Source organism: Schistosoma haematobium, chromosome 7 (assembly GCF_000699445.3).
Source record: "Schistosoma haematobium chromosome 7, whole genome shotgun sequence".
In the NCBI taxonomy this organism is placed as follows: Eukaryota; Metazoa; Platyhelminthes; class Trematoda; order Strigeidida; family Schistosomatidae; genus Schistosoma; species Schistosoma haematobium.
In genome coordinates, this window is record NC_067202.1 from 14,117,967 (window position 1) to 14,134,555 (window position 16,589).

The 16,589-nt window shown below is 36.3% G+C and overlaps 1 protein-coding gene across 1 annotated transcript in view; it reads left to right on the forward strand.

Annotated features, from left to right (window-relative positions):
- MS3_00009655 (uncharacterized protein) overlaps positions 1-16,589 on the forward strand; it is a 42,304-nt gene that overhangs the window by 9,699 nt on the left and 16,016 nt on the right. The window contains exons 2-4 of the mRNA XM_051218053.1: positions 3,842-4,101; positions 10,048-10,208; positions 13,129-13,282. Of these exons, the coding sequence (XP_051064486.1) occupies positions 3,842-4,101; positions 10,048-10,208; positions 13,129-13,282 (575 nt within the window). The remainder of the gene's footprint in view (positions 1-3,841; positions 4,102-10,047; positions 10,209-13,128; positions 13,283-16,589) is intronic.

The following is a 16,589-nucleotide window of genomic DNA, read 5'->3' on the forward strand; positions in this document are numbered from 1 at the left end:
GTCCCAATGGCTAGGTATTGAAAGTTAGTATTGTTATAACCTGTAGCCTTGTGCCCTATTAATATATAGCGTAATGATACCTTCAATTAGAGAACAGTGATTTATCGACCAGATCAGTGGCACATAAAACCCGTATGAGCAATCTAGAGTATTTATCGGTCCTTCTTCATACCTAGTCCTGCCTGTTTAGTCCAGAACATCAATCTCAGCCTCTATGATATGAATCATTTATTTCAAACATGCTGGGTTTATATACCAACCAAACAGACCACATGATACTATAAAATAGAAAATAACATTTGTATATGATCTAGCTAAAAGTGGATGTGTATGCGGGAGACTGTAATTCAAAGACTGGGTCAGTCAGTCACCTACAACGTAGGACCAGGCACATATGTGCATCGGTCCAGGTTGCCATACCGCATCAGCACAACAAGATGAACACCGGATTCATAGCAGTGGTTAGGTCAAAGGTGTTAATATATAAGAGAAAGATTGCATATAGATATATAGTACAAGAAGAAAAAAATCGGTTCGTAGAAAGAAAGACGTGAAGCGATTTTAATCTCTTAGTTTAAGGGAAGACAGGGAGTGTATACACCGACGCCATTGTGATCGATTCTGAGCCATGTCACCAAGAGTCTCCAACCATTGGTTACGATAGTCACGCGGACCCCAACCAAGTAGTCTGCATCTACCAACATGGCTCAGACTAGAAGTTAGTGACTTCAAGCACTGATGCCACGTTTTGGTTTGGCCACCCCTAACTTTCTTCCAACCATCTCCAATACCGGATAGCATTGCACGTCTGAGTAGAACTGGGTAGAACTCAAGAACGATAAATCGTACAATAATAGTGCATGGGTTAAAAGAGGAATATGAATATGCATAGTTTAGCTACTTAATAATTATACAATAAGAATATATGTATCGTATTGATCCATCAATAGACCGCAACAGTTACCATTCATTATTCTTGTGGGGATGTAAAAAGTAGAGAGTTATATCTCAATAAGTAGGAAAATTGTATTTCTGATGTTTCTTGGCTTTGTATAAAATCATTTCTTCACACAAGTTTAAACTTGTTTTAATTTAATATCGGTTATTTATTTATTCTGAAGAAAATGGCTTATATTAAGTTTTGAAACATCAGAAATACAATTATTCTACTGATTAAGATATAACAAAAGGGATATAACAACCAAGCCTTTTAAAGTTAGACATTAACACCGTTGGATGCCGACTAGCTCAGTGGTCTAGAGGTTAAGCATTCACTTGCGAAACTGATAGATTCTGGATTCAAATCTCGTGAAGCGAGATCGTGGATGTGCACTACCTTAGAGGATTCCTATAATAGGACAAAACGGCTGTCCATTGCTTCCAGGTTTTCAATGATGATCTCATTTTAATTGACCCATGATCTCAACTATTGAGATTAACTTTTTATTATAAAATATACTGCTTTGCATCTTTTCTACTTACATACAGACAAACACACAATTAAATCGATATAATACATTTATATATAATGTGTGTATATCCACAAATATATCCAAATAAGAATTGACCAATCACATTAATATTTTATTTAGATATTCATCAGTGAATGCACCAATCAGAGATGTCAATACATAAATGAGCAAATATAAAAATGAAAGAAATATATTGTACATTATCAAAAAGGGTTTTGTGGGGATTTTTTTAGAAATCATGATCCCATTGAAGCTAGATCATCATGGAAAACCTGGAAGCACTGGACAGCCATTTTGTCCAATTGTGGGAATCCTCTGTAGTAGCGTACATCCATGATCCCGCTTCACGAGATTTGAACTCAGGACTTATCAGTTTCGCACACGAGCGCTTAATATATTTAATTTTATCCATAGAAACTTTTGATCTACTCTTTAAACTACTTAAATGAAATTTCTTTAGTTTAAATGGATGAATGTTTATCAATTAAGTTTTTGAGTTGTCTTGTAAGTTAACAAGATGATTAAAGTTTAGAATATGTTTTTTCCAGTGGTTTGTTTTAGGAATAAGTCAGCTGATTAATTATAACCTAAGAGGGTTAAAATGTGAGTTATTATCAAATTGTTATTTCAGGTTAATGGGGGTGGGGTAGGATCTTATAAATTGATCAGACTATATTAAGAATTTCAATGTTCACACCATGGATTGATCTTAGATAATCTGTGAAAGCTAGGGAGAACTGAACCATTGTTTTGTCCTAATATGAGACTCATTAAAGTCCATACTTAGGATTTCACCAAGGACAGAACTTAAAAACTTTACGTCTTACGGATAGCGCTTAGCCTTAAAACTTTTGAGTCAGTAACCTCTAGAGGCTAAGCGTCCTCTTGCGAGGCTGAAGGCCCTGGGTTCGAATCCCGTAAGCAGGATTGTGGATGCGCACTGCTGAGGAGTTCCACAATTGGGTGAAACGACCGTCCACTGCTTCCAGGTTTTCAGTGGTGGTCTAACATCAATTGGTTGATGGTCTCAATCAAAAACTTAATAATTTTTACAGCACTATACTGATAGTATCCGATTTGTTCATTTAGTAAATATCACCAATTGCGATAGAAAATAGTTGCACATTATTGCGGATCGGTTAAAGATATGAAAACTTTTGGATTCTAGCTTGGTGATTGAAGAGTTATGCAATCCTTACGTGACCTGAAGTGTCTAGGGTTCGACCCGAGGTGAGGTCGTAGATGGCAACTTTTGAGGAGTCTTGTCCCAAGACAAAACATATATCCTGGTTCATGTATGATCGACTCGTGATGTCAAATATCAAATCTAACAATCCTCATAATACCCTATATTCAGTGTTAAGAATTCCTGTAAAAATGAAGTTAACACATCTGTGCTTATACGGTGACCTTAAATGCATTTTGTAAATCTATCAACCAGTTTTAACCCAGGGCTATGATATGGGTAAGAAAAAGAAAAAAGATAATTAATTTATTTTACGCGAAATGCGGATGCTGCATCATTGCTTGTGAAGTTATTTGAACACTATTAAGATCCTGAAGTGTTCTAGAGAATCTCCTAATTCTAGTTTATAATTTCACTGTTTAGTTAAGTGTCCGTGGTAGGCATTACAGAGTTTCATTGAAGGACAACAAATAACTACCAAGAAAATCAAAGTGTGAGTAATGATTCATAACTTTTGTTTTGTTTTATGCAGGTTAGCATTCGTTATCACTGTACAACTTATAAGTTAGGGTTATTTAGATAACTATAAATGAAAACCTTTCTTAAAATGGTTGTTTACTTATGTCAGAACGCTGAGACTATAATTTATGGACGACCTTTGAGCGACGGCAAAGTAACCTTGATAATGTCCATCTACTAACTTGGACTTAATGAGGGTCATAAAGCAGTGTGAAGAATTAGAATTATGATTTACAGTTGATGGTTAGGTTTATTTAGCCAAGTAGATGAATGAATTTCGCGTCAAAATCCATGATCTGTCATCTTATATCTGATCGGTTCATCTGTAAATTATAATCTCATCTTCAGTACCTTACATCCCGTTTTAGTCTGGTATACTACTGAAATCCGAACAAATAAATAGTATTATCATCAACGTCTTATATTGAAATAAATGAATAAGTAAATGTTTATGAAATCTATTTATTTTTCAATTCATCAACAAAATTATTTTTGAAATTAGCTAACGAAATAGATCAGTCAACAATCTGTGATCATTTGTAACTATGGTGAATTATTGTCTAGTTAATTAAGAAATCATACGCAAGTTCACTTTATCGATTTCTGATCATGATAGTCATATTGTAAATTTATTCCATTTCATGAAAGTTTTATTACATTTCAGAGGAATTTCTCGATGCTACTACACGTGTATGGTTGAATACTACAAAAATGAGTGAAGATTGCCTCTATTTAAATATATGGACAAGAGCAAATAATAATTATTCACATGATATTGGTGATCGAAAACATATGATGCTTGAAAGTAGCGCTATATTTGGTCCTAAAGGTGGTCGACCTGTTATGGTATGGATACATGGTGGAAGTTTAATTCGAGGCTCTTCATCAATTGAAATGTATAATGGAGCTTATTTAGCAGGAAAAGTAAGTCAACGAAATTGTATGTTAATCAGACATGGTTAATGGCTAAAATTGGAATTAAAAACACTTGTTTCATCCTATCTAAAACTCATTAGCTGGATGTATATGCATCCCGGAGTATATGTTTACTCCGAAATTTAAACCCAGTAGCGTCCACTTTAGACACCCCAGAGTGTTATCCACCTAGCTAATGAGTCCAGATAACAACTGTCTTGTTCAATGGGAAGATCCAAACAATCAGTACTAATGAAATTGTACGCTGTTTTATTTCTGTGTATCCTGAATGATTGATGATGCTTATGTGTATGTGTGTGTTTACATGATTTTACCTGTATTTTTGATTAAAAATAACTAGAGTTTTTGTGATGGATTTAGATGTTAATAATATTAATTACTGGTACGTTAATCAGTGCTAAGATAATTAACAATAAATTTATACTCTACTGACGATCCGAAGGGACTTAGTAACCAATCAAATATCATTGTCTAGTCACTCAATAATTTATAATAAAAAGTAATAAATTAGAAAGCAAGAAAGGAATTAAGAGTGTGGTTAGAGTTTTGAGTTATGGTTTCAAAAGTTAATGTTAATAGTATTAGGAAGCGAGACTATAATTTAAGCGACGATCTTTGAATGGTACTTGAGTAATCATGAAAGATTTCAACCGACCATTAGATTCAAAATAAGATTATAAATTAGTATGGTGAATAAGAATTAAGATTTAGGGTTAGAAATAAAAGAATTAGGGTGTTCATCATAAACTGACATCAGCTACAATATCGGAACGATATTAATCCAAATGGATGAATGAATTTCGCACCAAAATCTAAGAAGCACTACCTGAACTCCCCTTGGTTGATACACTAATAATAATTCTTTATCCTTGATTATGTATTGAATTACATCAAGTATTCTCAGATACAATCAGACATCAGTTTAGCTTACACAATATGTTACATTCATTATCTAATTTCAACAACAACAAAAATATATTTTCATCGAATTTAAACATTGAGTAACCAAGTATAGACTTTATTTTTATCTAGTTTCTAAAAGGATACAAATTATCCACCGCTGAGCTTTAAATTTTGAACATAAACTTAAAGGGCTCAGCCTTACGTCTAATTAGTTCTCCTAAAAAGTATACTTTTGTCCAACCAACAGTAAAGATCAGTTTAAGTGTTGTGGAGATTATTAAGTTTTTGATTGAAATCATGAATCAATTGAAGCTAGACCACTATAGATAACCTGGAAGCACTGGACGGCCGTTTCGTCCTAGTATGGGACTCCTCAGCAGTGCACATCCACTGCCCACATTCCGCGAGATTCGAATCCAAGACCTATCAGTCTCGCGCCGGGTGCTTAACCAACTAGTCCACTGAGCCAGTGGGCATCCAACGGTGTTAATGTTTAACGTCAACCAATCCATGAAATTGCGCGACCATCTTCCATTGTACTGAGGTAGACACCTGTTTCTACCCAACACGGATTAGCTCCACTGGTCACGGCTTCTCACCAGAACTCCGAGGACTTTCTCACGAAGCTAGTCACTAGTGAGCACATGGTAACTATCGGTTTAGGTGTTGTGGAGATTGTTAAGTTTTTGCGGGATCGTGGATGTGCACTGCTGAGGAGTCCCGTACTAGGACGAAACGGCCGTCCAATGCTTCCAGGTTATCTATGGTGGTCTAGCTTCAATTGACTCATGATCTTAACCATTGAAATTACTATGATATCCACAAAACCCATCTGATATTCATTTTATGAGTTAAGAAAGAACCATTTTTGTTTTTATTCCACATGATCGAATCATTTGATTATAAAGTTCATAAATAACACGTACAATTTATGCTTTACTGACTATTACACTTCTCTTTTATCTAATATCATAATGACCGTGAAATGATAATCAGAAAATCTTATATTCTATATTGATCAATGTTAAATTCATTTAGTTCAATGATTAAATAATAATACATCAAATTGTAAATTGAATTAAAGAGGAAGTATGTGGATGATTTCGGTGAAGTTTTGTTCGCTGAGTTAGATGGTTTGATTGTGGAGCTTTCATCGTTTGTATTTGTGTTGATGATCTTGTTTAGAAGAATGATGAAAGCTTCACGATCAAATCACCCAGCTCAGAGAACAAAACTCCACTAATATAAGTACATGGTTGTCCAGTTCACCGCATTAGTGTGTAATGCAAATATCTACTTTAAACATTGTTAACGTTGATTGGATGACCTATTCAGTCGGTTAGCTATAACGTAAGACCATACATCGGTCCAAGTTGCCATACCTCATTAGCACAGCAAAATGAACACCGGATTCGTAGAAGTAGTTGATTCAATGGTGATGACCTATTCAGTATACAGTGAACCGCAGAACTATGTACCTATTTATAGTTGATAATTTTGATGTTTTGATTATATTCCCTCGAAAAAGCGAAACATTGGATTTACTTCTAATTCATTCGCTGAGATTTTACAAATACATACTTCCCCTTTAATGTCTCACATCAACTCGGTGCCCAAATACTGTGTAAATATTCAATCAAATTTAAACAAATGTTCTTATTTATGTAAACTGAATTACTCTGTTCACTTCTATTTATCATAATTCAAGAACTCAAAGAAATGTATACATTGATGATATGAGTACAACATGCCATAACAATAAAGAAATCATCATTTGTACACAACTAAATTCATAAGTGATACAGAAAGAAGCAATAAGTAGATAAATAATTGACGTAAGATGCAGAGTATTATGGAATGATGGCAAATCAGTTGATGAGGTTGTGAATCTTCATCGACTGAGATTGTTGGGCCACGTGTTACGTATACCTGAACACCGATTACCACGACACACAATACTGACTAGTGTTGGGGATGGTTAGAGGAAAGTTAGGGGTGGCCAAACCAAAACGTTGCATCAGTTCTTGAAGTCACTAATTTCTAGTCTGATCCATATTGAAAGATACAGACTATTTGATTGAGGTCCACACGACTAACATAACCAATGGCTGGAGACTGTGTGTGACATGGCTCAGAATCGATCACAATAGCGTAGGTGTATACACTCTCTGTCTTCCCTTAAACTATGAGATTAAAATCGCTTCATATCTTTCATTCTACGAACCAATTCTTCCTTCCTGTACTATATCCTCATATACAATCTTTCTTTTATATAATACCACCACTGAATTAACTACTTCTATGAATTTGGTGTTCATCTTGTTATGCTAATGAAGTATGGCAAGTTGGACCGATGCATATGTGTGTCTGATCCTACGTTGTAGCTGACTGACTGACTGACTGACTATTCATTCTTTAATGATAAGATACATATGGATAGTTAATAAATTCAATGAAGGCTTATAATTATAATAATCCTATAAATCAGATCTTCAATAGTTCCACAATAAAAATATACATGATAATTCCCCGCAGAATAATCCCAAAAGTTTAACCTTATCCTATATAACAATTCACTTTGTAATAAAAACCATTTTTTCAGATATTTTAGTAAATTTTAATCGTGATCAGTAGTGAGATTCAGAAGCGGTGTTTCGTCCTATTTAGGACTGATTGATTAGATCACATTATACATATATACATGAATTACGACCAATAATGTAGAACCAGATTATAGATCAGACAGTAGCTTATTTAACACAAAAGCTAGCAGTTGCACACATACACACACAATGTAGAATCCACAGGGCAATCAGAGTTATAAGAAAAAGATTAAAATGTATAATGTAATTATAGAGTAGTTCAGTTTGTTTCCACTTACTAACCAATCACAACCCACAACAGTGTGAATGAGTACTGTTGACTAAGGTAATAGAATCAAGTGAGTTAATCTCAAAGTACCCCACAAACTATATTCAGACATTGATTTGTTAATTTATTTTGACAAACTTCTAACTTTCTTACTGCATTCAATAATTCGACTTGTATTTGAAATGGTCTCATTAAATTAATCTGTAATATGATGCGGCCTGCCGTTAAGATTTAATCTAGTTGGAAAACTCTGACTCCCAACCATTGGTGCACACGAGCTCCAGAATCCTGAAGGAACAAATGGTGTGTGAACCTATTGTGATCGTATCTCATAACGTCAATCCACTTCCTTGTGAATTAAACCCTTAAGTCAAAGGCTCGGGAGTGGCTCACTAAGAAAATCACTCGTTTCGGTATCTCAAACCCTAAACAAATCGAGTGACCAAGTGTGACGCATATATATTTGTTGCCTCCTTGTACCAATGTTTATGTGTTCAAATAAATAAATAGAGTTTAACATCATCATACAATAAACCGCTACACAAATCATTGTTAAATGTAAAAATTAAGTTTGAAACAGTCTCAGAAACTGAGATATGAACAATTCTTATATTTCATCCAATAAACTGGTTTAATCCTCTTCAGTATAATAATCAAATTGTCTAACTAAATAAAAAAGCCTAGTAAGCTACACACATCATTATCACTATCATTAATTAATTTTATATGGTCGATTGTTAACTTTTATCCATGTACACTTTTTATTGAGATGTAAATCTGTGTATCTATCCTTGTTCATCCATTTATTGTACTAAGTTGACCGTTCATTCGATGGTTGACTAACAAACTAACCTGCTCAACACATCAACTTTCCTAACAAATCGATTCAAATAAATCACCGATTTAACTTGCAAGTCAATCTATTCAGCACAAAGACTGATCATTACATCAATACATAGACTACTTATGGTGATGTTTCAACCATTTGTGGTTAGTAAAGCCTTATCTGGTGAAGCCAGCATGGCTTTTATGGAATTGGTTTCAGTGTATTCAAGGCCCACAAATCCCATCACTTGGTTGTGGTTGTATGGGTAAACCGATGAAACAACCGGGTTTCGGCACGTGGGCGTTGTACCAAGGGCAAGTATACGTTATATGCATACCGACAACCCATAAGTTTTCACTCATACATCCTATACCATACATATAGGTATATTTACTCACTTACTTGAGTAGATGGTCACCACCCCCTTCGAACGTATTCGTTACAACTGTCTGTTTTTTAGGCCTTACATGCATACCACTGGTACGAAAAATTTCTTCTATACACCTCGTGACATAAGCATAGGTATGAGCACTCTCAGAGAGGGGTTGATGGTCACTTTCGTATTTGTTACCGCATCTTTTTCTTATGTCTTCTAACCGTTAGTTTAGACCGATGATCTTATTAAATATAGGACAGACATTTCAGCAAATGTTCGTTTAGCGAATCAGGTGAATACCTTTTGCATATACCTATATACACAACTATACAAACAGAGATGCTTGCAATTCAATATACATAAACATGCACATCGGAAACTCTCAAGATCTAGTGAGCTCGAGTTTGAAAACTACAAATAATCCAGTTTACAGAAGAGTGGTGAATTATTCCGAACTCTACTGAGTGCCCAAATTAACTAGCTAGTTTTCCCTTTCTACCCAGTGGTGTTACGTGGAGGCTTTGAATCAGATTTTGTTGCCACCCCTCATTTACACATTAACCTCTGCACATCCTATTCATGGTCCGTCAAATCAGTTTTGTATAAAATACATCTATTTCTCAAAAGAAAAACGATTTCATATCCTACTTTTAATATCACGTTATCAAGTGATTTTATCCATTCAGTTTAATTATTCTCAGAAATATGCTGAATTAACTAGGAACCAAGTTCAAACGAAGTAAGATGTGCATATAAGTCTTTCGATTCGACTTCATTTAGTGCTGATGATGTCGTTCAGAAGAACGATGAAATCTCCACGACCAAACTATCCAGCTCAGAGAACAAAACTCCACCAAAATCATCCACCTGAGCTACAAATCTCTAACATTTCGATTCGACTTATTTTTCCAAATCTCATGTTATTCTTTGTTTGTTTGTTTTCTTTCGTTTCTTACAGATGAATGTTGTTGTCGTCAGTATACAATATCGGCTAGGACCATTAGGTTTTCTCTATTTAGGAAATGATGAAATACCTGGAAATCAAGGTTTAATGGATCAAGTAGCTGGATTACAATGGGTTCGTGAAAATATAGCTTATTTTGGAGGAAATCCACAACAGTAAATTATAGTTTTATTATATTGTCTTTTAATTATCTCAATTTTTCATTTCTTATAACCATACTACTAAAGTAGTAGGTATTTTTTTAAAGTGTGAAGATTGCCGCTAGCAATAGCATCCACGATACACGTTTCGTCCTTTTTAAGACTCATCACCCGAAGCTATTTATATTTGTGTTGATGTTTTCAGCTTGACTCAAATCTAGTACCTTTCACTTTAAACACTCATATCATTATCCATTGCACTACTGAGTTTTGATAATCATTCAATTATGAAACGGGTATGATATTCATATAACTATTAGAGACGATTCAAATTATCCCAATGTCAACATTATTGAATGAAAATTGATCAGTCATTGTCGATATATTTACATCGTTTACAGAATAGGTAGACTGGATCTGAAAAACTTGTATCGAGGCAATTACCAGAAGACGGACATATCCCAAAATAGATTGATTAACAACAACATAATTCAAGTCCTCTCTAATAATTATGTAAATATAACACCCGTTTCAAAATTATGTAAGTGTCTGGACTCACAAGTGAAATGGATAATCATGTAGGCGTTTGAATTGAAAGGAAATAGATTTGAGTCGCGCTGAAAACATCAACAGGAATATCGGTAGTTTTGGGTAGAGTTTTAGACAAAACGAAATGCCTGTCCCGGATTCCATTACTTGGAATAAACCAAACATTTTATAAGAAGCCTACTAGTTTTATTGGTGAGTTTTTACAGGTCCATTTGGTAAGGTGATGGTTGGAGGTAGTCAACAAGAAACCCTGGACTTAGGTTTTGTGCTATTCGGCACTCATCGACCAGGTGTACCATTAACCTTGTGGTCTGGATAGCTCAGTGGTAATGCTTCTTACTGTGAGGATGGGTGACACGGGAGCAAATCCACCATCGAGAATCATTTCCTTCAAGATTAGAGGTATACCTTTCTGGTGAATGTTAAACATTAGGTAGCCTGAATCCGGAGTTTCCTGTCGACTATCTGCGACTGCCATCTTACATCTCAGCATAATACACGCAATGCCAAGTCATCTAGACTAGTGGCCACATTGCAACTTGATTGAAAGAATTCGATCTGCACTAATAAGAACCATACAACATGACATTGTGATCAATCAGTTGTAAAAAGTTCATGTAGTTGTTTATTGAGGACCACTTTAGTTGTAACGAAGAAAATAATAAAGGATTTGCTTACTGGTACGAAATACGTGAAATAATATAATAAGTTTTACATACTGAATAATAAGACATAGCATGGTAGACCACAATCTTTGATATGAGATAGTTAGACCACTAGATTAGACTACTTTATAAAGTGACAACGATTACCTACCAACGATTGATGGTTAAATTATAGAGGCACGAGAATTTATCCATTCACAGTGCAAACAGTACACGTACAGCGAACTCAGAGTAGAAATCAGTAGTAGAAAAGGATTCATAATGCTGTTTGATGTCTCATACATTTAGTTAAGCTGACTGCCTTTCGTTATTCACTGGCTAGTTAGAACTCACCACAAAAAATTCACTGTAAAACAAACTTCCTTGGTTATTTTTGGGATAAATTTTTCTGAAACCTGTGAATCGGTTGATACATTCATCTCGTAGTAATCCATAATCCACAAAGTATTAAATCTGAGAGATTTCTACATCCCTTTGATAATCTGTAGTAAACGAATAGAAGAGTATATTATTTTAGCTGATTGATTAATTGCGTTATAGACTGTGAACAGTTTCCTCGTGTATTGAAGTTATACATATGGCCTGCGTCAACACCTGAACTAAGGATAAGGAGTGAAGTAGTAGAACGCGTCGACAACTTCACTTATCTTAGAAGTTTGATCAGCCCCCACAAAGCTCATTTGACTTTTGTCGGCTTTCGCCACCTATAAAGAAGGCTTGACATCCGTCTATCAGTTAAGAAATGAGTAGACTGAGCAGCAGTTTGTTCAGTTCTAATTTACAGCTGCAAAACGCGGCCGTTAGTAGTAGAAGATACTCGTAAGCTACTAGTATTTGACCACAGATGTCTTAGAAATATTGCTCGCATCTGCTGGGATCACAGGATAAGCAATAGTAAGATCAGACACAGAGTATTAGGGAACGATGGTAAATCAGTTGATGAGGTTGTGAATCTTCATCGACTGAGATTGTTGGGCCGCGTGTTACGTATACCTGAATACCGATTGCCACTACGCGCAATACTGACTAGTGATGTGGATGGTTGGAGGAAAGTTAGGGGCTGTCAAACCAAAACGTGGTATCAATCCACAAAGTCACTAACTTCTAGCCCGATTCATATTGATAGGCAAAGACTATTTGATTGAGGTCCACACGACTAACATAACCAATGGCTGGAGACTGTGTGTGACATGGCTCAGAATCGATCACAATGGCGTAAGTGTATACACTCTCTGTCTTCCCTTAAACTATGAAATTAAAATCACTTCACATCTTTCTTTCTGTATTATGTCCTTATATGTAATCTTTCTTTTATATATTACCACCACTACTACTTGTATTAATTTGGTGTCCATCTTGTTGTGTTAATTATTTATGGTAACTGGGACCGATGCTCATGCGTACCTGGCCTTACGTTGTAGTTGACTGACTGACTGTCGGTTTTATTTTGTAATATTCATTGACGTCCCAGTAAGGCTAATCACTTATTCTTGATCTGAGTTGTGTCAAAGTCCTGTAAAATAGATACTGGAGAGAGGGGAATCTAGTGTAGATATTTGTCTAAGGTAAGTAAATTAACGTTACCATTTGTAAAGACAAAGAAACACCGACCGTTATAACAGGATGATTTCTTGTTAGATTAGTACAATAATCCAATTAATGAACATATACCTATATTTTGAAGTGTTTTTGTATTTTATTTAACTGATTTCTAAATTTAGAATTACACTTTTTGGTCATTCCGGTGGTGTTATCTGCGTTGCTCTACATTTAATCTCTCCAATATCTAATCATTTATTTCAACAAGCAATATTACAAAGTGGTTCACCATTAGCATGGTGGGCTGTTGAAAGTTCGCATACAGCTTTAGAAAAGGTAAATCATTTGTAATATTTAAGTATCATAGTGTTTGGTAAATTTTCAGTTATAATCAAAGAGGGGTTTGGTGGAGATTTTAGCAATTTAATAATTAAATTCATGAGTCATTTGAAGCTAGACCACCATGGAAAACCTGGAAGCACTGGATGGCCGTTTCATTCTAGAGTGAGACTCCTCAGCAGTGCGCATCCACGATCATGCCTCATGAGATTTGAACCCAGGAACTAGCGGTCTCGAGTGAAGACACTTAATGGCAAGACTAATTTATGGACGACCTTTGAACGACCTTGAGAAATGTTAGCTAATCAGCAAACAGTCAGTATAGACTAAAAATATGTTATACAAAACCAAGGAAATAAAGGGGATACACTTCTTATACTTGGTTCAAAACTTGTCAAGGTTAGAAAGAGGTTCAGAGGTTCTAAAATCGTAATGCATGCAGTAGAGGAAATCCTCCATACGGCTACAGAATAGTCGGCCTCTGGAGCCATGATAAAGTCTCAAAATCTCTTTCAGCCTCGACCACATGGCTTCAATATTGTTTATGTGCACTTCGGTTGTTGAGTACACTAAATACCACTTGTGGACAACGACACGATGCACATAACCAAGCCTATGCAGGAGTCTGTACGCTCTTCAAACATCCGTATATATTGTAGTAACTGGCTGCAGCCAGTGTTACTAGTGCTTTCATTATCCAGTTCGCAATAATTGACATAATTTGCCTTAGTTAGGAATTATATATGGGGCTTTTATCACGAACTGACATCAGCTAAAATCCCAGAAATCTATTTAGTCAAATGGATGAAAGGCTTTCACGTTAAAATCCGAGATCAATTATTTTATACCTGATTGATTCGTCCAAAAATTATAGTCTCGCAGTTTTATTTGTTATAGCCGATCAATTATCACGTTTTGTACAAAATTCCCTGTGAACCGATCGTACGTTAGTATTAAGCACCGAAGTTAGCGCCGTGAGCTTGAAATCTCTCAGACGTTTCTGATTGGCTCGTCCATAACTTAGAGTCTCACCCACTTAATCTCTAGACCACTGGGCTGGCGGTGTTGATGTTTAAATTCAACCAATCCACGAGATTGCACCACCATCCACCATTGTCTTCAGTGAGTTACTATCTCACAACAGACTCGGTTGAACTTCACTGGTCCTGGGTTCGAACCTCGTGAAGTGGGATCGTCGATGTGTACTACCATGGAGGAGTCCCATACTAGAATGAAACGACCGTCCAGTACTTCCAGGTGGTCTAGCTTCAATTGACTCAAGAATTTAACTATTGAATATCTTGTTATGCTGTGCGGTCATCGAAGTTTGATAATGATATACTAGCTTCTTATACAGGAGTCCAACTAGCTGCTTGAATGAGTAAACTGAAAATGAGAAAGATGTTATGGGCTAAACTAAATCGAGTATATGTACACAACCTATTCATAAATATAGATAAATATCCCTCAAGAAATGAAGCCACGCTGTCAATCAATTACATATATTTATTTCCTCATAAATTGACTAAAAACATGCCCCATTCAGTATCACACGAACTTTTTATGAGTAATTTTCGTGTTAGTGCCGTACTTGTTGAAACCTTACTTCCGGAGATCGATATCCGTGGGATAAGGCGAGGTGTGCATTTTTAGAGTCGACCTTTTTTAACCCCATCCCTCCTTGTGGGAAGGCAGCATCTCTGTTCTGCTGGTTGTCTGAAGGAAACACCTTACTGCTGTCACACCTCTGTACAGTTAGCAGTACGACTTGGCCTTTGGACCTTGAGTTTGTTGCTTTTAATGTTACCATTCTTCAACCGACCTGTCTTGGATGGTAGGACCTTGAGGAACGGTTGTTCCAACCAATATAGCTTGGTTTCTCCGTCACGATAGGCAAGCTCGACCACCACGTCAAGGTAGCAACAACCGTCGGGATTAAAATCGCTTCATATCTTTCTACGTACTAATTATTTCTTCTTGTACTATATCTTTATATGCAATCTTTCTTTTATGTATTACCACCATTTAATTAACTACTTCTATGAATCCGCTGTTCATCTTGCTGTGCTAATGAGGTGTGGCAACTTGAACCGATGCTTATATGTGTCTGGTCCTACGTTGTAGATTTCCAGGGGTTGAACTTCTACCAGGAGATTCACTTGTTGACTTCGAATATGCCGATGACATAGTTCTATTCAGTGAAGACGCTGACAAAATGCAAAGTCTTCTGACTACTCTAAACAATAATGCTAGCATGTTCGGCATGCGATTCTCCCCATCCTCCAAACGCAAAATGTTGCTTCAGAATCGGGCTGCATCGACACTCGAACTAATGATAGGGAGTGAAGTAATTGAGCGTGTTGACCACTTCACTTATCTTGGAAGTCTCATCAGCCCTTGTGGTCTGGTGTGTGACGAAATCTCAGCACGGATACAGAAGGCTCGACTAGCTTTCGCCAACTTGCGTCATTTATGGTGTAGGCGAGATATCCGTCTATCAACCAAAGGACGTGTTTTCTGTGCAGTAGTCCGTTCCGTCGTACTTTAGTGGCTGTGAAACATGGCTGATAAGAGTAGAGGATATCCGTAGGTTACCAGTATTCGATCACAGGTGTCTTCAAAGCATTGCTCGTATATCCTGGGACCACCGAGTAAGTAATACAGTTGTTAGGAAACGGGTACTAGTTAAGGATGAAAAATCAGTTGGTGATGTAGTGAAACTTCATCAGTTGAGGTGGCTAGGACACGTGTTACGTGTGCCCAACCACCGACTGCCCCGATGTAGGAGTAGATTGGAAGAAAGCTATGGGCGGCCATACCAAAATATGGCGCGAATCCATGAAGTCACTGACAAGTGGACTGAGTGAGCCATGTTGGTAGGTGTGGACTGCCTGTTTGGGGACCGCGAGATGATAGCGACCGATGGTTAGAGACCCTGAATGACATGGCTCAAAATCGTTCGCAATGGCACAGGTGCATCCACTCCCTCTGTTCTCTCAAATTCTAATCTTCTGAATTCTTCATATCCCTTTATTTTTTCTGTTTTCAAATTTATTTTACTGGATTATATTTCTTGAATAACATCTTCAAACCCTAATCTTTCCAATTACTGCTTTTACTCTTACTACCCCTACCACTACGGAATTTGAATCGACAACTGCATCTCTGTGCTAATGTGGTATGCCAACTCGAACTGATATACATACGTACTTACGCATGTACGAAGTTCTACGTTGTTACTGACTGACGGACTGTATATTTTTTATAGTGTTTCGCTTATTTTATTAACTTCTGGTTCCTATTC